Source organism: Thalia democratica, chromosome 1 (genome assembly GCF_965202585.1).
Source record: "Thalia democratica chromosome 1, ktThaDemo2.hap1.1, whole genome shotgun sequence".
NCBI lineage: Eukaryota > Metazoa > Chordata > Thaliacea > Salpida > Salpidae > Thalia > Thalia democratica.
Window position 1 is genome coordinate 56,754,316 of NC_139165.1, and position 23,649 is coordinate 56,777,964.

General features: G+C 26.2%; 1 protein-coding gene across 4 annotated transcripts in view; it reads right to left on the reverse strand.

The window, feature by feature from the left end:
- Positions 1-1,163: 1,163 nt before the first annotated feature.
- The window catches only part of LOC145849844 (uncharacterized), a 51,994-nt gene continuing 29,508 nt past the window's right edge, over positions 1,164-23,649 (reverse strand). For 2 of the 4 annotated variants that reach the window (XM_082954931.1, XM_082954923.1), the window contains exons 21-41: positions 23,071-23,447; positions 22,746-22,856; positions 21,615-21,895; positions 20,735-21,214; positions 20,330-20,585; positions 19,188-19,376; positions 16,227-16,356; positions 13,321-13,379; positions 12,989-13,237; positions 12,145-12,246; positions 11,947-12,058; positions 10,903-11,036; positions 10,518-10,606; positions 9,825-10,333; positions 8,072-8,166; positions 6,732-6,967; positions 3,529-3,665; positions 3,178-3,360; positions 2,921-3,046; positions 1,950-2,029; positions 1,164-1,860 (exon numbers count right to left, since the gene is read on the reverse strand). In XM_082954931.1, the coding sequence (XP_082811057.1) occupies positions 1,765-1,860; positions 1,950-2,029; positions 2,921-3,046; positions 3,178-3,360; positions 3,529-3,665; positions 6,732-6,967; positions 8,072-8,166; positions 9,825-10,333; positions 10,518-10,606; positions 10,903-11,036; positions 11,947-12,058; positions 12,145-12,246; positions 12,989-13,237; positions 13,321-13,379; positions 16,227-16,356; positions 19,188-19,376; positions 20,330-20,585; positions 20,735-21,214; positions 21,615-21,895; positions 22,746-22,856; positions 23,071-23,447 (4,031 nt within the window). In that variant the 3' untranslated portion in view covers positions 1,164-1,764. Of the gene's footprint in view, positions 1,861-1,947; positions 2,030-2,920; positions 3,047-3,177; positions 3,361-3,528; positions 3,666-6,731; positions 6,968-8,071; positions 8,167-9,824; positions 10,334-10,517; positions 10,607-10,902; positions 11,037-11,946; positions 12,059-12,144; positions 12,247-12,988; positions 13,238-13,320; positions 13,380-16,226; positions 16,357-19,187; positions 19,377-20,329; positions 20,586-20,734; positions 21,215-21,614; positions 21,896-22,745; positions 22,857-23,070; positions 23,448-23,649 lie in introns of those variants that run through there. The other 2 variants (XM_082954940.1, XR_014372372.1) reach the window with 2 other exon arrangements.

Here is a 23,649-nt window from a genome sequence, read left to right on the forward strand (position 1 = left end):
TTGTTGATGTCATATCAGGTTTAAAAAGCTTACGTTAAAATAATAAAAAAACCTTGAACATTTTGTTCTTGTATAAAAAAATGAGTTGTATCTAAAATTTATACTCCCTAAAAACTTAGTACTTATATCTTAAAGCTAAGTTTTAGTGTTGTGAATATCTCTAATAACTTTAAACAACCAGTAAAATATATGAATAAACTGTTAAGAGTTTTAATCTAAAAAGTATTTGGTAAACTATAAAGCCTTTAAATTGGAAATTAACACAGTTCAACCAACTAAGCTTTAAAAAACATAGCTGATGTAAACAAATTCAAACAAACAGCTAAGTTGTTGAACTAAACTGTAATGTTTAAACTGTGTTTTTACGAATTTTTATAATTATGACGTATATAATCTACTAAAAACAAAATAATGAAGATTCTTTAAAAATTTTAGAGGTTCAACAAAAGGTTTTAAGCATTCATTTTTACAAATACTGACTGATTTTGTCTTTAATAACTAAATCTTTATTTACAAATAAATTCACACAATTTGATCTTAAAAAGATTTCTCTTTTTTTTTAATCAAAAATTTTCAAACATATAAATTTTTAAATAAAAAAACTGATTTAGCCTGACGTTTTTAACTTTTTTCAAAAAAACTGATTTAGCCTGACTTAGCCTGACGCGCACGAACCCTGCATAGAGTATCTCTATGTTTACTTTTAAACAACTTTATTTTCATGGTTAAGAAAATGTTTACCTTCGTTAATGGAAGTTTTTTTTCGGGGAATGATTAATTAGGGACAATTATCTTCAATGAAAAATAAAATACGTTAAATGAAACCTAGTAAAAAGTAGGTTTTCTTTTGAAAAATAGTATAAAAATTATAATATAACGTTAGAAGTGTTTATATATTTTTAGATAGCTAGCATCTGTACTAGAACAAAACTAATAAAAAATATTCTGCAAAAAAAAGTTTTATTGACGAATCAAATAAGTTAAAATAAATTGTGTATATCTAATGTTCGAATTAACTAAAAAATAATAAGGGCTTAGATAACAATAAAAAACTTTTTAAAAGCTTTTTCCTTACAAAGTTACAGTAATAAGATCTTTTTTCAAATTTAAATAATTAATTCAAACAGATATAACGCCTAGCTACTTAAATAATTAAACTGGACACTAGTGTAGACCTTTTTTTAATACTTTATAAATTTCTTACGCAAACAATATTCACAAATAACTATTAGCTAAAAGTTTTAAAATATCATAAATTATAACTAAAAACCAAATAATCAGCAAATTGTGAATTATGTCAAGGTTAAACCAAATAATATTAAACAATTGTTTTCGGTTAGCAAAAAGAATAAAACAAAAACTTTATGACATCTATAAGAAAAGCAAATTCATTAATATATGTATATACATCATATTTGAAAAATTACATATATATATATATTAAAAATTCTTTGAAGTTTTATGTCGCTTTGTAAATATGCTGAAAATGTTTAAAGTATATTTTTTTTTTTTTTTTACATAGCACCCAAAATAGTTGTAGTATAACCAAACGAAAAAAAGCGACATTAACTAAATAAAATTAATAAAAATCACCATATAAAGACTGCAAATATATATAAAAAAATTGTGATTAAGTAAGATATGTTTTATATATGTACATACTTAACCACTAAGCCCTTTATATATTTTTTTTTGTTTTTACGAGCATATCAGTTAAACTGTTCAACAACAATCCCTAAAACTTCTAAACAGACAATAAACTTCTTATTTTTCAAGCAAATTTTGTTTGTTAGTCCCCTTTTCATAAACCTTTTTATCTACAGAGCTTTGATCCTGAATCTGAAACATCTTTTGACGGACCTGTAATTAAATGACTTTTTTAATCATCATATTAGATAAGGAACAGTATTGTTCCATAGAAATTGATAGAATTAAAACTTTAATCAAACCTCTCGAAGTTTTAATGTCAAAATGTTTGGCTTTGGAAATGCATCTTTGTGTTTTTCTTGAAAATCCGCAATGATTTGTGCTGTTTAATTTAGATACTAATTTTTAGATTAAACTTTTTTTAATATTTTTTAATTATTAGTTTTGTTAAACCTAACATAAAACTACCACCAATACAACTAAACTTCAATACATATCTTTATATATAAAAAAATAAGTCTGGTTTAAAGATTCCTATAAATCTGATCACTTATTTTTTTCTTTAAAAAATCATTACTATAAATTTTTTTTACAAATATTTTACTTTCCGATAATCAAAAATAATTAATAAATGAATACATACGTGTTTATAACATATGCGAGTTCTGTTAAACTTATTAATAACAAAGAAATGTTTTAAAAAAGTATACTCAAAATTTTAATTTTAACTATAAATATTAAATAAATCGTTAGAATACTACAATAAAATTTATTACCTAATTAATAAAACTAAAAATAGTATAAAAGAATGATAGCTGATAAAACACTACTTTTAGTTCAAACTTTTGGTCGAAGCAAGGAAACGAAACTATAGCAAACATATTTGAAAATATTTTGTTCAATAGTTTCTTAAAAATACCGATTATATTATAATCAACTAGCTATTACTATACTTTTACCATTTGATTGTATTTCAAAATTCTAATAGTTATCATTGTCAAACTTAAACGTACTTTATCTAAATTTAAACCTTTTATTTTTCTGCAAACTAAAGCAAGCCTTACATAATGTTCATTTATGAAAAATTTTATCAATTAAAGCATCAAGATTTAGTATTTCTTAGTAAAATTGTAAAAAGTACCAAAAAACTTATATAATTAACACCTGCTAAATTGTTCCTACGAGTATGCTCTGTTACAAACTACTTTTTTGAAGTTATTTATAAGTTATAAGTGTTATTATAGTAAAAATAATTCAAGTTAATAATTCAAACCATCTGGATAGTAGCCCTTTTCTTGAAATAATTCGACAATTAAGCGCCTTCTATTATCTAGTAAATGACGTAAACTTCCACTACCTTTTGAATCAGGAGTTTCAGGCTGGATTTGGCTTCCGTCATCTAGACAAAAATACTTAGAAAAATACATTAACTATTATAATTTTTTTTTAGTTAAAACAATAAACTTAAAGTAAATAAAACGAAAAAAAAACTTATCTAAAAAAAATAGAGAACAATTTAAATAAACAAACTATTTTTGGTTTGATTGGGAAACTTTTCGTCCTCAAAAGTGAACACATCACCTTCGCATTTGGCAACTTCCTCAGTAACTTCTTGATCTTCTTGTCTACTAACCCTATTTTTTTTATTAGGTGAAGAATTAACTGGAGAGTTACAGCCCCCAGAATGACCGTTGTTAGCCGTTGGTAAGGAATCTATTTAATTTATAAGTTTATGTAATTATAAATGTATATAAACACTACTTGATTTAGTAATTGTATTAAAACCTTTCTTATAAATGTTTGAGTTTAAATAAAAAAGAAATTTTCAAGTGAAGTAATTAGAAAAAAGTAATAAGGCTATAAACAAATATAACTATTTACGTTTTTTTCTGTAAGATTTAAGTAGTAAATCGGGAGTGGTCGGAAGTTCCTTAGGTGTTCCAGGTGTTGGTATCAACTCAGGTTTTAACTGGGGGAGATTTTGAAACTTCTTCTCAAAATTAACTTGATTTAAAATCCTGATATAAAAAAAATTCTGAGTATTAACTAAAATTATAAGTTTAAATACAAAACTTAATAACTTTTAATTAATTATCTCTATGAAATCATATATTTTAAAATTTAAATATGTTAGAGCACAGTAATTTATAGCTTGTGTAAAGAAAACTGTACAATGTACAAATAATGACAAACTTTTTGTAATGTATCGAGAATTTGTTATTTCTAATAAGAATAGCAGTTTACTATTATATTTTAATTTTTGCCTTTACAAGCTTTATAATATTAATAACAGTAGAAGTAAGACCCGATAAGATATTGTCTAATATAGGGGTGGGCAACGTACGGCCCGCGGGCCGGATCCGGCCCGCAGAGTGAAAATGACCGGCCCCCAAGCCTTTTTTAATTTTAAATGGAATCCGGCCCGCGGACAACATTGATCCGGCTCGCAAGTGAATGATCCGGCCCGCTAAGCATTTTCAAAATTTATATAAAATCCGGCCAGCTAATTTAATTATTACAAAACTTGTACAAAACCTTTTTTGAACTATTTCATTAAACAAAACTGTAAGACTTTGACCCTGAAAACGTTTGTAAAAATGGCTTATTATTTTGTGGTGATAAAACACTATTTTGTTATAGTTTCTTGTTCTGTTTCAAGTCAGTTGAAGTGATCCTTTCTCAAATTAGCTAAAAGCAATTGTTTGCTGAACTAACTTTGATGATCTTACCTACCATAATGTTTTCATAAAAAATAGACATGTCAAAAATTGCTGTCTTTTCCAGATAAGTATTGAGTTGTTTTTTAAATGTTTAAAAAAGTAAAAAAAAATATCTTTTTAAACATCGACAAATTTTTTAAGTCAAACTGCTCAAATTTTAATTTTTGACAAATTTTTTAAGTTTAGACTACCATTTGCACTTTTTCTGCTATTGTTTTTTCATTAAGGACTTTTTGATTAAATATATGGTTAAGTTTAGTAATGACCAATTGATGACAATAGTTTCAATTGATAATAAGTTTGATCGTCGTTTTGCAGACTTTTAACAATTAAGTGAAGAATTCGACATTATTTCATCACCGTCGACGTTTGACACCGAAAATGTACTTAGTAATATTGTTAGAACTGTTGAACTTTGATGTGGCAGTACACAAAAAGAAAAGTTCAAAACTGAAAAATTGACAGATTTTATGATTTACTTAAAAAGTAAAAGTTTGTTAATTTAAAAAAGATAACAATGAAATTATTTGTTCAGTTTGAGTCAACATATTATTGCAAACAAGCATTCTTAACCATGTATGTAAACAAAAGTAAGCTGCGTTCAAATCTTACTGATACCAATTTGCAGTCATTACTGAGAATATCTACTTCAAATAAACTTCCAGATTTTAAAAAACTTGTTAAAAACTTTTATGATCCAGAAATGCCTCATTGATTTCTTTTTAGTGCATTTATTCTTGCTAAATTCTTTAAACTTAACATTTAAAGTATAATGTGACAGTTTTATGTTTTAGTTTTTCGTTTAGTAATATTTTCACTAGTGAAATCGATCTTAATCTAAAAGTCTACTAAACTAAAATGTTTGTTATGCTAAACATGTTTGTTATTAATTTCTTTTTTGTTTCAATATTTCGTTACTTTATGTTAGTACTCTTGTTAAAGTATTTTAGGTGCACTGTTTGATTAATATTTTTAAAGTACAGAATTTAGTTAAATTTCGTAACTTAATTATAACTATTTGATATCGAAAGTAAAAGTGTTAAAATTTCCAGCCAAAGTAATTTGTTATCTAGGCTTAGCTGTTTTTTAAATAAGTTAATAAGAATACTTGAAATCAAACATATAAATTTTGTTGCTTTTATAAGATTTTTGATAGATATTATGTATTATACATCGAGCCAAAGTTTGTCAACTTCTAAAGATGACCATGGAACTAGTTGTGTTGTTCGATACTTCATACATTTAAAAACAAACATTTCCGACCATAAACATTAACAAGGATAAGCTATCTTCAAACCTAATCGGTATTTCAGTGCACTTGCAGATTTTCAAAAACTTTTATGCAACTAGATTTAAAAAACTCTAATACATGATCAACCTTAAGTGTTTTATCGAGCTCTTTTATTTATTTATTTTTGCTTTTTATGGTAAAAATGTTTATTATATCAGAATTATTTTTTGTTTTGTTTCTTTTATACATGCAAAAAAATGTAATGAATGTGCTTTAGCTTAGTTAAATTAAATAACAGTAGTTTGATATTGTATTGTTTGTTAATTTTTGAAAAAATATTATCACTATAAACTCCAGATAAGGATTTCCAAAATTAATTAATTTCGAATAGTAAGCAATTTTTTTATGTTCTAGCTTGAAATGTTAGGCTCGAGTAACTTTTAGTAACCAAATTATAATTTTTTTAGGACTAACTAGTATTAATTCGTTCCAGAGTTATAATATATATAGAATTATGAATACTTAACTAAATTTAACATAAAATTTCATACTTGAGAACCTTGGTAACTAATGTACTGATTCAAAATACTGAAATACCCGATCAATAAGCTTCTAACCGGATCCAAATCTTTTTGAAATTAGCTTCCATTCGGATCCAGATCTTTGTCTAAAATTAGTATTTAGCCGGATCCGGATAATATGTTTAAAATAGGATCCGGATCTAAAAAATGATCCAGCTGAATCCAAAAGATCATTAATTTGAAATGATCCGGCCCGCTGAGGACTATATTTTTCTGGATCCGGCCCGTCAACTATTTACGTTGCCCACCCCTAGTCTAATACAACACTAAAGTTTTGTACTGCGAATTACAAAAATAGTTGTTTTTAAATTATTATTTGAATAATTTTATTCAATACTACTTTTTTTTTAATTGGAATGTTAAATATAGACGTTTTGTTTCTATAAAAGACTTTTTACATTAGGGATCTGGATCTATTTTAGAAATCAAGATACGGCCGGATCCAGATCCAGCTTTTTGAATCAACAAAAAATAAAAAGCTAATAACTGACGTAAAAAATCTTCTATACCGACTATGTAAAAATGAATTTAACAGTAGAATAAAATTTAAACCTATCTCTAGTGACATCATGTTCCTTCATAGTTGCCTTGTTAATCTGCTGTAAATTAACAATCATGCTTTTTTCTTTTTGTGGTTTCGAAGAATCATTAGAATCCTCACGCATCAATATTTGTCGCCTTCTGGATGGAAACTTTTGCGGCACAGGATCAAGCTTCATGAGGCAGGTACCATTTTCATTAAAAATTGTGTTGACTTGATTTGTGTTATTAACTGAAGTTGTTAAAACCTGTTGTTTTAGTTTAGTTATGCAAAAAGTCTTAGTGTTTAATAAAACAAATATAAATAAACCGATATAAATATCCGTACAAATTATTTTTTTTAATGCTTAACTATTACTTTGTTATAAAATTTCCAAAACCGTTATTTAAAAATATCTTTAAATAATAAATTTAAAAATAAGAATAAAAATTATTTATTTTATTCAAAAGAAAGGCGCTGTAACGATTGTTTAAAAATCAGTGAATAAACTGTTAGGCTAGCACAAAACAATTAACCGTCTTAAAAAAAATAATAAATGTCTTACTGTTGTGCTTTTTTTAAGCCATTTAATGTTAATTTGTTCAATTTTACAAATACTTAAAATAAATCTTACAAAACAATAAACATTACACACAATATTTTTTATTTGCATAGACCTTACCAAATCTCTAAATATCGAGCTTGTGTTATGTGTATAGTTTTTAACTTAAGAAAAGACCTATGTTGAGTTAATTACCTTTTAGTTATTAAATTTCTGTATAAATTTACTTTTATTAAGGTCAGTTTGTTGTATTTCTATCGTTATTTAGTATTGTATGATGTAATTTGTATATGCTATATATATATATGGAATTTTTTTATAAAAAAAAAAGAACCTATTTGAAAATACTACTCTTGACCTAAAAAGTGATAAAATATGTAATAGTAAAGCACTAACAATTACTAATATTTTTTTTTATATAACAAAGGCCAACGGAAAACTTTTCGTTATACAATGCGGCCCGAGAGCAACTTTTTCTAGAAAAAGTTGTATATGCTGCTGACCCCTGCGGTAAATCATTAATTAAAAATAAGATTAGTATAACAAAAATGTGTTTCAACTTAGTTATAAATACTTATAAATTAACTTTAATTTAAACTACTATGAACTGGCATGCGTCAGTCAATGTTAGACTAATAGATAATTAGGTAAAAAAAATTCAGCTTGCGTTTAATATACGATTTTAGCTCTTTTTAAGGAAAGCAGTAAATCACCCGTACAATGAAGAAATTTTACTGTTATAATTTCATTAATTGATTTAATAACCAATTTTTGTAAAAAAGTTTAAAAAACTAGTGTTGATTAACTTACTTGGTTAACGTCTTCATCTGAATGTGAATTATTTCCACAAGACACGTTTGTTTTTAATGGTGCATTTGCTGTTTGAGAAATATCTTTGTTTGAACCTGAAAATACAGTTTTAAAAGATACAATTATATTTGTTATTGATTTTCTTAGTTAGTAGAGGTAAGAAATAAAATATTAAAAATAAACCAGTACTCTCAAAACCTTTTACTTTTAGTTCAAAAGTGTAATCAATATTCTAAAATGTAAACATTTACTGACTTTTTTCCATCTTAAAAATAAATATTTGAAACAAAAAATAAAAATAAAATAAGGAATTCAGTGCGTTATTTCACAAAATGAACTAAATGTTAAAATAGTTAATTATCTATAAATAAACTTATAAAATTTAAGACATTGTAATAACAATGAAAAATAACCCAGGAATCGAGAAAAATAAAACCTTAAACAAGCCTAAATTTAAAAAAAAAAAAACTAAAAAGATATCAAACTAGACTAAGTCGTTATACGTAAGTACCAACGCTGTAATTCAAACTACATTTTTTCAATTCCAAAAACATTTGAAAAAAAAAACTAATCCAAGATAACTTTTTTTTTTCAGCTAAGTATTATATTTAGGTATTTTACGAATACAACTCATCAAAAAAAAAAAAAATTTTTGTTTGATTTAACATAAATCTTTATTTTTACTTATATTAATATCTACAGTAACTAATAACATTTAAAATAACATTTCAAGAAGTTAGGAAATAGATGAGGTCATGTATTTAAACACTTATAGATGGAATCAAAATTTGTGATTCACTTTGCAGAGTAAATAATTTCAACTTCATGAAGTTAACAATTTTGTAGAATTTACTTAGATATTTAGACAGATTTTTTAAATAATTGTTTTATTTTTTGAAAATACTATTTTTAGTTAATCAAATTGCAAGATTTCAAAAAGTGTGTATTAATTAGCAAATAATTCAACTATTGTAAGAAATACATATACAATTATATAAATACTCGAGTTTGTAATATTTAAAAATAAATAGACTTAATTTTTTTTCGTTTACTTGATAGAATAATTATCTTGTATCTGAAGAACACAAAAGTAACAAGTGTTACTAACCATTTATAACTTTTACTTATTTCTAAATTCTGAATATTTTTAGACCTAAAAATTCTACTAAGTCTGGTAATTTTCTAATTCAGCTATTAAATTTTATTAGAACTTTTTTAATTTACATATGAATACATGAATCAGATTTCAAATGCTTGATTCATATAAAAACAAGTTATAACAATATCAGCAACAAACTGAAATTATAACCACAGCGTTGAACATTAAACATAAACACAACAAAGTTAAAACCTATCTAAATAAGTACTTAATTAATGAGCAGGGTTGCCAAATGTTTTGGGCAAAATTTCTTTAGGTTTTTAAAAGTAAACATTTTTGGGTCAGTTTTTAGTTTAAAATAAGAAACTGTGTTATATAGTATACAAGCATTAAAAAGATACTGTAAAGCTACTTTAAATGTATTTTTTAATAAAAACAATTTTGATGATGACAAAAAATATATTTTTATATAATAGAGATTTTGTGTCAAATCAAATTTTACTACTAAAAATCCAGATTTTTTTAGTGATTTTTGTTCAAAATTCCAGGTTTTTTAGTTTCAATTGTCAAATTCCAGGTTTTTCTAGGTTTCCAGGATTTTTGGCAACCCTGAATGAGTTATATAAGTATAAAATAGTAGTTAAAAACATAAACCTCCACTTATACTCATGATGTACGAATGTGTCAAATTAACCGCACCCAGTACGCTAGCCATTGAGTTCTGCTGTTGAGCGGTTACTGTTGAAGTCGTAACTTTTGTATTTTCTTTACTAATTTGCGGCGTTACAAATCCAGCAAAATTATTATTATTATGACAACTGATAGCGGCGGAAGGAAGCGGAATTTTGGTATTAGAAGGTGCAATTTTCATTGCTTTTTCTGCCTTAATACCATGTTGCTGAAGAATCCACCTAGGAGGTGTTGAACCGTTCAAGGCATCTGGAGCTACCAAAGGCATGTTGGTTTTAGACAAGTCAACGTTCTCAGTTGCTAACTTTCCATTTTTGGCAGCTAGAAGAGGCTCAAACTTCTGGCTAGGAGATATCTCAGTGCTAAGAGGCTTGTTGACATGAAGTCGACCGAGAAGCTCAGGGCCAGTTAGTGGACGGTTGACTTTTTTTATATTTTGCTGACTGTTTTCGTCAGTTATATGTCTTTTCATTCTAAGTTTTAAAAAATGGTGAGATCAAAATTCTTAAACTTTAAAAATTAAAAGATATCTAATAGCTTGGAGACTAAATAAAACATTAAAAATATCTTAAAACACATTTCTAAAAATTTTTGTCAACCTCATACTTAATTAACAATATAAAGTAAACTTAACAAAAAGCAACACTTGAAACTAACTTGGTTTTTATGTCAACTTGCAAAATAGAATTAACAATTTGTGATTTACTGCAAGAAGTAGTGAATGATTTCACTGTAGTTTGTAGACTCTACAAAAAGAAAAAGTTAATTCAAACTAAACAAAAACTTTTGGTTAGTTGATAAATATTGATAGGAGTAATGAAATATATGTGCAGTCTAAAATAGACACATAAGACATTAAAAAAAAAATATATATATATATGTATGTTAAGGTAAACTATTCAAATAAAAAATTATAGGTTTAAATCAAAAACGAGTTTAACTTATGAAATAACTTGTGAAGCAATAAGTAAAAAATAAATTTTTACAGTTTAATAGAAAAATATTAAACAACAATAAAACTAATATAATAGTAAAAACTAACACAATCTTTGTTTGTAACTTCATTTGTTTGTTTTGAAATAAACGGAACACTGTTAGCATTATTTAATTGGTCTAAATTAGTTGGTGCACTAGAGTCGACTTTACTGTAGTTTGATGGGATTTTAAAATTTCCACCTATTACATATTTTAATAACGAATTTAGTTTTAATGTGGTTTCCTGGATGTATAAAAAAAAAACGACATTACTAAGCAGTATATATCAGTTGTTTAAATAGTTTTACCTGCTTTAACTGTAACTGTTTTAGTTTAACCTAATAGCATGTAATTTTATAATCAAAACTATCTTATTTATTACTTTTATTCGAATGTATTTTACTTTAGTTTTGTCTTAAACATTATTTTAAACAAACACTGTAAAAAAAAACGTTCAGTTTTGTTTTTCATTATTTCTATGTGAACAAAATTAAATTTTATGTATAAAAATTAGTATAATTAGCCATACTAAACGAGTAGATATAAATGTTAAAATTTCGACTAGAATATATAAATTATATATAAAGTATATATAAATAACTTAGTGAAATTATATATATAGCGATAAAGTAAATAAAACTACACATTTTTTTAAGTGTTATCATCCAAAAATATTATCAAAACTTTAAAAAAACAAATTTATCGTTGTTATTTAATTTTAAAACCAAAATTTTGTTATACTTTCAAAACGTAAACAACATATATTTTTTTAACTACTTTAAGAATATTTGAGGTCTTCAGTTTAAAAATTAAAAATTTTGAGGATCTATAGTGAATTTATAAAATTCCGAGAAAATTATCAATGAATAAAATATGCGGTGGTCCATACGTTAATTTTAAAAACTTTTTTTTTAAACCGACTATATCTCATGAGTTAATTTTAATTTTAAATTTATTAGAATGACGTAAAGTTTAGATTTAAAGTTTATACTTATTACTATGAACCAATGTAAAATTTTGTAAAATAGTGCACCGTTCCCTTAAACTATATTCATCACACAATAATGTACATACAAAAGCTGATGTCATAGTATATAATACAAAAAATTACCAAAAGGTTTAAAATTTACAACATTGCCGTCCCGGTGGCAAACTGAAGTTGTTTCGTTTGGTTTGGAAAACATTTTAGCCTTTATAGGTTTTGGTTTGGCACAATCGTTTTGCTGTAAAAAAATATTTTGTTGATAACTAAAATTCATACTTATACAAATACATATTTATTTATAAGGAATATAGCTGAAGTGTTTACTGGTTGGGTAGTGTACTCGTAAACTTCTTGTCTTGAAATTGATTCAGATTTCTTAGTTTTCTTCTTTGGTGGTTTATCATCATCGGATAAATCCGAAACAAACTGAAATAAATATTTATTATCACAATTATGTATAATGAATCATAAAACTAACATAATTTACTTTTTTTTTTATAACTTTGTTTTGAATTTTTGCAATGAAAACACCAATCAAAGATTAGCTTATTAGATTATTGAAACTAACTAAAAAGAGTGAACTATAATAAAATAAAGTACTTTTTATAGTTTAAGTAAACTTTTATTTTATACTTTTGTACTAACAATTAATAAATTTAACTTTATGAAAACTTTCATTTAATTAGTTTATTATTTAAAGACGCAATGGTTGCTAATAAGTTTTATTTTTTTCAAATCGGATGAGTTGCTCTTAATGTTTATTGATAAATGCTAATAAAAACTAAAAAATAAAATACCACTGACAAATATAGACCAGAAAGAATTTAATGAATTTATATTAAACAAATTTTAAAAACAGAAGTCATACTTTTAAATAATATTCATTAAAGTAAAACTCTCAAACAAGGTTGTATTTTATTGTTTAACAAACTAAATTAAAGGTGGGTTCTAAAAATTAAAAACCTTGTTCAAAATTGTTCAGTCTCAATTTGAAATACTATAATTAAACAATTTGAACTTTAGTATTAAATATAACAGTTCAAATTTTTTGTAAAAAATATAATTTGTTTTATAAAACTAGATTGTGGAGAATGTGATTATATTTGTCGAAGTAAAAAAAGTTAAATAGTAGTTACAATTAGTTATTTAAATTTACACTTCTGTTAACCTCTTCACGGCATTTTAGGTCAATTTCAAAAGAAGGTGTCCTTGCGTGGTCTTTATCTGCAGATTTTTCACAGCTCGATCCGTTTTCTTTTGCTTGTTGTTGACCAATCTTTTTCTCGTAAGCTTGCTTTCGCTGGTGCTTGTCTCGCATCCGAGCGGGAACTCTAATAGCAGATTGGTTCAAACAGCTGGCAGGGATTGGCTGGTGCACCGTTACCGGTTGCTTGTATTTTGTTCCATGAGAATCGATCTAAAAATATAAAGTCATTAAAATTTAAAGTTTGGTTTGAAAGATTAGAGTAAAACTATAATTTTATATAAACAAACTATAACCGGAAAATTAGAAATAGCTTGTTTAAATGGCGGAGGCTCCGTTGCTGGCTCTAGTTGATCTGTTAATTTTTTATTAAACTATAATTTAATAAGAAACAACTAAGTTTTTTTTCTTTATCATTTAGGTTGATTAAAACATAAAAAAAAACATTTAAAAATATTCTATTTTTAATACAATACTTATGAGCAATAAAATATTATAAGTATGTAAAGTATGTTAAGCTTTTTAAATCATACGCCACTAAACAACACGGATCAAGTTAAAAACATGACCCTGAAAGTTTTAAGTAATAAAAAAATAATAACCTTAGATATTCTTTAGCAAAAAATTAATTATTTCAAATAAATCAAATTTGTTCAGTTTTACATAATTTATCAAATCAAATACCAAACCCCAACTTGATCCAAAAAATCAACGAACAGGGTAAGGGTTAGGGGTAACAGTTATAGCAAATAAATAAATAAATATATATATATATATATTTATTTATTTAATTATATAAAAGCTATAATTCAAACAGCTGTTTCACACATTGAAATGTAAAATTTCATGTGATCTTCAGTGAGTTGTAGTTTATTATAATAGTAAACAGAAATTTCGATTTTAGAATTTTTTATGGTAATTATGACGTAGTAATGGTACAGTTTATTGTACGATTAGTTGAATTTGAAATACGCTGTAAATGTTATTCTATGCTTTTTAGGAAAGTTTAAAAAGGTTAATTTGGAAAAAATGTTTTAAGCTATTAGAAAAATTTTTTAGGCTGTTGGGAAAAATTATTAAAACCAACTAAATATTAAAACAAAATAAAATCGAAGCGGCAAACACGAGTATTTTATAGCATTTTATAACATTTTTCCCAACAGCCTAAAAAATTTTTCTAATAGCTTAAAACATTTTTTCCAAAATAACCTTTTTAAACTTTCCTAAAAAGCATAGAATAACATTTACAGCGTATTTCAAATTCAACTAATCGTACAATAAACTGTACTATTACTACGTCATAATTACCATAAAAAATTCTAAAATCGAAATTTCTGTTTACTATTATAATAAACTACAACTCACTGAAGATCACATGAAATTTTACATTTCAATGTGTGAAACAGCTGTTTGAATTATAGTTTTTATATAATTAAATAAATAAATATTAAGCTCCAATTTGATTTGTCGAGCACTATCGATCAGAACTTTGTATAAAACCTTTAATATATATATATATATATATAAAATAAGGTTAATGCTTAAACTTAAACACTTTCAACTGAGCCCACTTGAAGGGCTTTTAAATAATTTATTCAAATAGCGATTTTAAAATTTCTGGAACATATGTTTCACAAAGCCTTAATTTTTCATAAAGTTTTGATCATCAGCCAGTTAAATTCAAAATAAAAAGCACTGTACTAAACAAAGATACAAAAGTTATGCAAAAAAACAGTGTTTGTAGGCTGTGCTTAAAAGAATCAACAGCCGTTATGTATGCGTTAAAAAAGGAAGGTTGTTTAAATAAGAGAAGCGAATTTATATCGTCTTGTAGACATATAAAAAAGCTTCTCTTAAAACACAACAAATTTTGAAGCATTTTATAGTCAATTAACTGTTGTTTTCGTTAATTTTAGTTGTTAGACACGCAGTACAAAGAGAGGCGAATGTGTGACTGCAAAAAACAAGAATGCCCGGTAAATGGAAGTTGTCTGATGGAAAATGTTATATATAAAGCGACAGTCATAACTGATAACCAGACCAAGTTTTATGTAGGCTCGACTGGACTATCGTTCAAGAATCGCTACACAAAGCACAAGTACAGCTTCAAACACGAAAAACATAAAAATACGACAACTTTATCGCAGTACATTTGGAAACTAAAAAATAACGAAGTTAATTTTAAAGTTCAGTGGGAAATGTTAACAAGAACGAAAAATAAATACAGTTTAAAAAACGGATGTAAATTGTGCAATGCGGAAAAAATCGAAATTTTAAAAGTTAAGAAATCTGAATCTCTAAACAAAAGAAACGAGTTACAAACTGGCTGCATACATTATAGAAAGCAATTTATCTAAAAACTCTGTTAATAATTTTGTCTAAAATCAACTATCTATTATTACGTAATACCTAATTTTGTATAATTTTATTGCTTTACTTACAAGTTTGCTTTTCATTGAATAAAACTTGGCTGAGGACGCGTATTAAACGCAGAAACAGCTGTACCAAGCAAAAGTTTATTTTGTGTATGTTATCTCTATATATATATATGTATACATATATAAAATAAGGTTATTTATTATTCAAACTTGAACAACTTCTACTGAGCCCACTTGAAGGCTTTTAAATAATTTGAATATTATTATTGGCTGAAGTTTAAAGACAATCATTTTTGTCTTTATGAAACATATAATCCAGTATTTTTTAAATCGTACATTTCAATAAATTTTATATACATATATATATAAAGAAAAAAAACATTAATAAGAAAAAAATACCGACCAAGGGTAAGCTTTAGGGGTAACAGTGGTAGTAAAAAAAAATAAAATGTATCACTACGTCATATAGAAAACGTTAAAAATAATTTAAAAAGATTAAAAACATAATTGCTTTAACGTTTAAGCAAACGTTTTATATTGAATTTATTAACTTGATCAAGTAAAAGAAACTACGCTAAAAGTTTGAACAAGTAAAAAATATTACACCAGAAAACTTAGATCGAATAAAAAAAAATGATTCCAGTTTTTAAGAAGTAAAATAATGATCCCAGGGTCTTTTGTTTTTACTTAATTCAACAACATTATAAACAAGTAATGAAATTTTTATTATACAAAAACTTATAATTTTTGACTAAAAAACTAAACAAATTTAAATTTTTATTTTGTTTTATTATAACAAGTTTAAATTAAATCAATAGAATAACCAGCAAGCAAGCAATGGGTGTTGGTGTCGACAACAGTACTTGTAGATATGTTCTGAGAGCCACCGCTGCTTTTTCGCTCTTTCGTACACCATTTCCAATCAGGATGTGCTTTAAAGTGTGCTTCCTTTACCTAGTATAAATATACATATACAAGTCAAAAACTAAGAAAACATAATTTGGTATACTTTGAATATAAACTTCATAATAGTTATATTGGAAACTTTGTATGCTTATTGATTAGTTTAGTTTTAAAAAAAACTTTACCACTTTATCGTACTGCTTCAAAGGCATAAATTTTTTTTTTGAGCAAAATAAACATTTGGTTACAACTTTTTTAAATCCTTCTGACAGATTTTTCTAAATTTTATCAAGATTTGTCTGAGAGGCTTTTTTAAACATTTCTGACAAAATATACAAGTTGAACTTTTAGTATAATAGTTTTTCTCCCCCTTTTTAAATTGTATATAAATTTTGTTAACACATTTTGCTGGTTTGCTTTTACTATTAGCTCAGGATATCTTCTGTGAGAAGTATTATTTAAACAAGAAGTCTTTTTTCTAAGATTTCGTGCTTAGTTACCATCTTACAGAGGCTGCACGAAGATAAATTTTTCGGTTTCTAGTTACTGTAGTACATCATTTACATAAAAAATATCCTATCTGTAACACTGCTTTTATACGAGTTGTTTCCTTAGTACTTAAGAATAATCTCTTTAGTATTAATTCTTATTTAAGAGATAGTACTCAAGAATTTGTTTCTTAAGTACTAAACTGCCAATTTCTAATCGCCCACTTCAGGAAATCATGGTATAAAAGCACATTAACTAAGCATATCAATAACTTTAATGTAAGAGTTATTGATCTTTTTATATAAAGTGTTTTATACCAGGGTCTCTTAAGTGGGCACTTTTAGCTATCAGGGTTTAAAAAGTATAAAGGTCGGAAAAATACATGGATAATCATCTATTAAAGAGGCGATACCTAATACCGATTATTTTTTAATTTTTACCAAGTTGGTGATTATGAAAATATGTTTGGGAAACTCTTATTTACATGTTACAACCATGGTAAGTTTCAGCAGTCTGGTTTATTCAACTCTAAATGTTGTTATAACAAAAACAATCACTGTTATGTATCATTTTAGAGCTGATAAGCCACTGAGTAATGCTGTTAACAAACGGTTTTATAATTTTTGAAACTCGTTCTAAAATCAGTGTTTAGATTCAAAAATCGCTAACTTTAGGTGCATAAACCGAAAAAGACCGATTTAGTGGAGTAGTGATAATAGCTCAACACCCAAGTTTCTGCTCGTTTAATATTCTAACCAACAGCACTCAAGTTTCCGGAGAATTAAACTATCTTAGAAGCCGAAATTAATAACACAAAGCTTTACGTAGTTATATAAAAACCGAACAAAAAGGTCGCAATTTGACTAAAACTGAACACATTTCTCACTGCGATCGGTCATACTTTTTCAAACAAATATTTTAATTTTCTCTTAGACAAAATGTAGAAATAGCTTACATGCGCTTTTTATAAAACTATCAAACTTTGATGGGTTTTAACTAAAAGTTAATATAAATTTTTAAACTAAATTATGGCGGCAACGAGTATTTAACTGCTTTATAAGCATTCACTTTACATTGCTTAAAACATATTGTTTTAAATGTACGTGGTTTTTGGTAAACTGTGACTACCGGAGTTACCTGATGATTTATTAATGAGTTGAGTATTGTTTAGTCTACTATTATGTTTATGTATTGCTTTGTAGTGTGTTCATTTCATATTTTGTATTGAGTAATAAATTGTGATAAACACTTCGAGCAACACTTGGCTAATCTAAGAAAAAACGCTATTCAGAATATATTAAAAAGTTTAGCCTTGTATAATATTATTTAGATGGTTTAATGGGTTGTCACGACCTAATAACACTATAATGTTCTCTAAAGCTCTTGGTTGCCAACCACCATAAGAGCCGCTTGAGTTTAGGAATTTTGAGTTTATTAATTAAATGCTCTTTTCTACAATTTTATAAAAACATTTTTTAAAGTTTAATGTTTGAAATAGCATATGTGAATGAACTAAAAAAAAAATTTTGTAGGTGAGTAAAAATAAGTAAACAGTTTTTGAGTAAGTGAGTCTACAACCTAAGTTGTAAGTGTTTATTAAGGGCATAGGGGGGGGTGTCCAACATTTTTTTTACTAAAAATAACATTGGATTCTATATGAAAGCTTGAGTACAAACTACAAGTCAGTTTTTATAGAACTAAAATATCTTATTTAACTTTTGAGATATTATAATTTTTTTTAAATTTTTAAATGCCGATACCAACATATGGACCGCAAATTTTTCGTGGTCAATTTTCTTGGAATTTAAAAATTCACTAAAACTCTATCTTCTCCTTCACTTTTTGAGTTAGAGACCTCAAACTTTCAGGAAACGTTCCTTTCATAGTTTAAAAGACTTTGAATGTTGTAATTTTAAATATACAAAAAATTAAAATTTTAGATTAAAAGAAGAAAAAAAATACATGGTTATTTTTTAATAAAAATTTTATTTTTCAAAACTGAAAAAATTCCAGCATTTAATCTTTTTAGAATTTAATAATACATTTTTTGTGAAAATTTGAAAAAGATTGCTTAAAAAATGAAGGAGGAGATAGATTTTGAGTGAAACGGTCTTTTTTCGCGTTTTTAGTTTGCGCCTTCTATTAGGAACCTATTGAGGTCACCGACTTTGATCGCTCATATCTTAAAATTTAAATAAAAATTTCTGATAGCTCAGATAAAACTCTATAAAATAAGATCAACTTGTAAAAATAAAGGTAGAGCCCCCCTCTATGCCCTTAACCTCATATCATTATAAAACATAACTCGTTTATTAATTACTTATCCTCAAAACAAAAAGCGATTTTTCCCTATGCCCTTAGACTTTAAAGCATACAAAAGATACTTAAGTCACCTGGTGAGCAAGATCATGATACTTTTGTTTTTCTTCTTGTGGTAGAGCATACCACCATTCGCCTAATATTTTGCTAACAGTACGATTGTCCTGGTTTGGATGACGCTGGTGCACCATTGCCCTGTGTCGTTTGCTAAAAATCATAAACGCGTTCATCGGTCTTCTTATATGTTTGTTTGAATTTGACTTCTGTTTTTCATTGAATAGAACCATTAGTTTTCATTTGTCAAATTTTATTTATTACTTTTTAAATGAACAACTTTTTTCAAAAGCTTTGTTTAATGTTATAGTTAATTTTAACAGGTATCATAACTTTGAATCAAAAACACTTTAAAAATTAATATTTATTTACACATTATAATAGTAAGAAACATAGCTAATATATGTTCTTAAGATCTAAATTTTCAGAAGAAATACTAACTTTGTTACCCTAATTTTAAAGAGAATATGCACAGTAAATTGTCTAAACTACTTTTTTTTTGGACGTTAGATTATTAAAATTACAGAAATTAAAAAAAAAACTTTTAATATAATTCAGATGGTGTTTCATACAAAAAGTTCATTTAGGAAAGGAAAATTGGACTGAGTCTGTCTGATTATGTAATCAGTTTGCTACGTTATGTTAATTAATCAACTTTTTGAATATTGATAGCCGCATAGTTAAATTTTTAATTGATAACTTTTCCTTATAAATGTAATATTAATAAAATCTAAATATTAGAATTTAAAATAACAAGTATTTTTTATATTTTTAGTAAGAACTTCATTAAAGTTAAAATAAAAACTAGCCGGAGTTTTGCAAAAAAAAATTGTTTAAGCTAGCCTAATTACTTTAAAAAAAATTTTTTAATTCTGAAATAGCCTTAGTAAGTAACAAATGATAAATATTTATTAAGACTTAAAAAGAATAACTAAAAAGCAGAGTTATAAGAAACGTTTTGTACATATTATAACACAACGTTTCAGTTAGAAGTATTACAACTGACGATTGTAACGGAAAGAAACATAGTGTTGTTTTAAACTTCTAAAGGATTGAATCTTATATGATTTTTAAAATGTAATTTTTATAAATAGACTAATATTTTAAATACAAACATCATTTTCTTATTCTCAATCAACTTGGCTATTTATAAAAAACTGACCTTGTCTTCTTTAGACTTTTTTCTGTTTGAACCATTTCCGTACTGATTACCGTCTTGTGACGACGCTGTGCTCCGTTTAAGCTGATTGGCGAGAGCAAGCGTACTAGGTAGTGGTTGCTGCGTCACGTGATTGCTTTGTGCTTCCCCGTTTGTGATACTATTCTGGTTTGATCCATTCAAAGTTTTGCTGTAACTGTTAGAGCCAGAAAACCTTTCAGTCACTTTAGTTTTCGGCCCAGGTGAAGAATATGCAAACCTGTAGCATTGAAAAGTTAATTTAAACTTATGATTTACTAAAATAAATTACATTTAATTTACTACTTTTTCGACTCGAAACATAGTTTTTTTTTAAGATTTTATAAAACAAGTTGTATATATGATTATACAGCAAACAGTTCAACTAACACGTCATCCACTAGTGTATCTGAAACATGATTGGTAATCACAGAACTATTTGTTTCTTTTGGATGTATAGCCGCTTTATTTGTGAGCTGTTTCAAAGCTGACTTTTGTACAACTTTGTTAATTGTTTTATCGCTGTTTAAGTGAATTGGTGAAGAAAACAGTCTATTAATCGAATCACCATTATGGTTTTGTTGTGGTGTAACGGTATCATCCTTATTTTGATGTAAAATATTGTAACTTGAGGTTATTGTAGATGACATAGAACTATTTGGTAAGTTAACCTTATTACAGTTTCCGACATATTTTGTTTTATTCAAAAAAGTATGTTCTCCATTTATCAATGAATGATTTAAAGTAACATTTTCCGAAATAATCGTTTTATGATTGTAAACCACTTTCTTTATATTGTAATCATTTTTATCTTGATGCTTTTGCAGAGGGACTGAGCAACTTTTTTCTTTAAAATATTGTGTATTTTCGCTGAAAAAAAAACATTTCGTACAAAATCTTTATCTAATTACAACACTACGTTTTCTTTTATTTTTTAGTAAAACTAATATGCTTTTTAAGTCAGGAAAAACTATTTTATAAAAAAAACTATAACATTTGGTGGTGAAACTAATGTTCATCTAAATTTTTTCAAGTAAACTTCAATAATTTTCAATACAAATACTTACTTTGAACGCATAGTTTATTTATGCAATATTAAACAAATAAACTTATAATAAAAATCAAGATAAACATATTTAAAAAAAAAAAAGTTACATAGTTTAAATTAATAAATATTTAGTACAGTTTAATTAATAATTTCAACTTAGTTTTTACAATAAAAATGGTTAATTACAAAATAATATATAAATTTCAACAACATCTTACTAACTTATCTCGAAGCAATGAAACATTTTTTCCAGTATTTTGACTAGTTTTTGGATCACTTTGATAGTAGACTCCTTTTGAACAGTTTTTAGTTTGATCTTTGCTATGCAAGTTATTGGTATGATGCTCACCACTACTCTTTTTAGGGGGAGGTGGAGATTTTGGTTCTGTTTTAATGGTGATTGGCTTAGACTTGTTCGCTAGCTCCGAATGATTATAAAATGGAACAAGTTGATGCCATGGAAACACCGACTGTGACTCGCTAGTTGAGCTGTTCGACTGCTGCTGTACAAAAATTGAAACTAATAAGTAAGAATATGTGCAACTTAAGATTTTAATTTAAGTTCTAAAAATTTAAATACAACTAAAAATAGAATAAAAAAAGCAAAGTTTAAAAATAGAGTTTTAAATATCAAAAAGTTCTAAAAATTAAAATACTTTGACGCATCAATGAAACAAAACAGAAAAGACAACTCTTAAACAACTGCAGCTAATTTCTTTTTCAATTAAGGTTAGAAAAATTGTATAACTAAAAATTGTTAATTAGTCATAAATATATTAAGCAGTAGTTTTCAAACTGTGAATCTATATCTCTAGACAAATTTAAAATTATGAAATATTTGTATTATATATAATTATGCAAAAACTTGAATTTATCGAAAAAGTGCAAACAAAAATAAAGTATCAAATAAGTAAAAACCAGTTTAGTAACAAACTATAAAATAAACGGAAAATAGATAGAATTTTTTTTTACAATTACGGCCTTTTAAAACTGTCTGTTTAATGAATCAATATAATTTATAACTTATCGGTAAATGTATACTATTTCACAAATATAATCATACAAGTAAGCACTTATTAAAACAGTACAGAATCAAACTATTGGTAAAGAACAGCTATATATCAACAGATTAAAAACGAAAATGCAAAACAAGAATTAAAAATCAGCACCTCCAGAAACTTTGGATAATCTTTTGGATTCAAACTTACTATAATAAAAATAACTTTTTTTTGATCACCCTAGATATTTAGCTTCAGAATAAAAAAGTAAAACAAAACTAAGTCACAATATAGTTTTGAATAAAACTTTAGTAATTGGATAAATAAGACTTAACAAAACATCTTAAAAACTCACTTTATCATTTAAGTCTTTATCTGAGTTTTGATCTGATTTAAAATTACAATTAGTTTCGTTGCCCTTTGGCTCTTTTTTTATAGCAGGCAAAACTTTGACATCTCTTTCATCCTGTTTTTAGCAAGATTTTGCATAGAACATGAATTTTTATAAACCAAAAAAAAGTACTTTATTTATGAATTTTATTAAATATTTAAGAATTTAGATTTTTTTGTTAGTTTCTTAAAACATTTTTGATTGTTTATATGCTACATAACTAAAAATTGGAAAATAGTATTTTATTGTGACTAAAGTATATTTGTATGCAACTTAATAGTAAACTTACATTGGTATTAGAAAGTTTATTAGGTTCATTTAAATTTTTTTCAGGTTCTTCAGTTGTTGGATGATTTTGAACCAACACTTGTTGTTGATCAGTCATAGCAGGGTACACCAAGCTGTACCTTTGTTGTAATAATCGCATTTGTTCATTCGAACCAGCAGGCACCAGCTGCACAGAAGGTTGCTGTACAGTTTGGTACATTGAAGCCATACTTTGCGGTGCCATATAAACAACCGATTGTTCAGGTCGGTGCAAGTTAGATGCTAGTGAAATCGATTGTTTCTGCGCGTTTAGAAGCAAGCTACTTCCTAATGATGACGGTTGCTGTTGGTACTGAACAACCTGATTTGCCCCAATACTATTTGGAGTTTGAACTGCACCTGTAACGAAATGATGTGCTTGCGAAGTGCCAAGGTCTAGATACTTGAAATCAATTTAAGAAGTTTAATAATAGCTGAATAAAATTTATTTTTGAGCACTATATAACAATTATTTAAATTACAATATTAACAACTTCATTATATTTTTATTTCCTCAAAATACATTCTATTTTTCGAAAATAATACCTAATTTACTTTAACC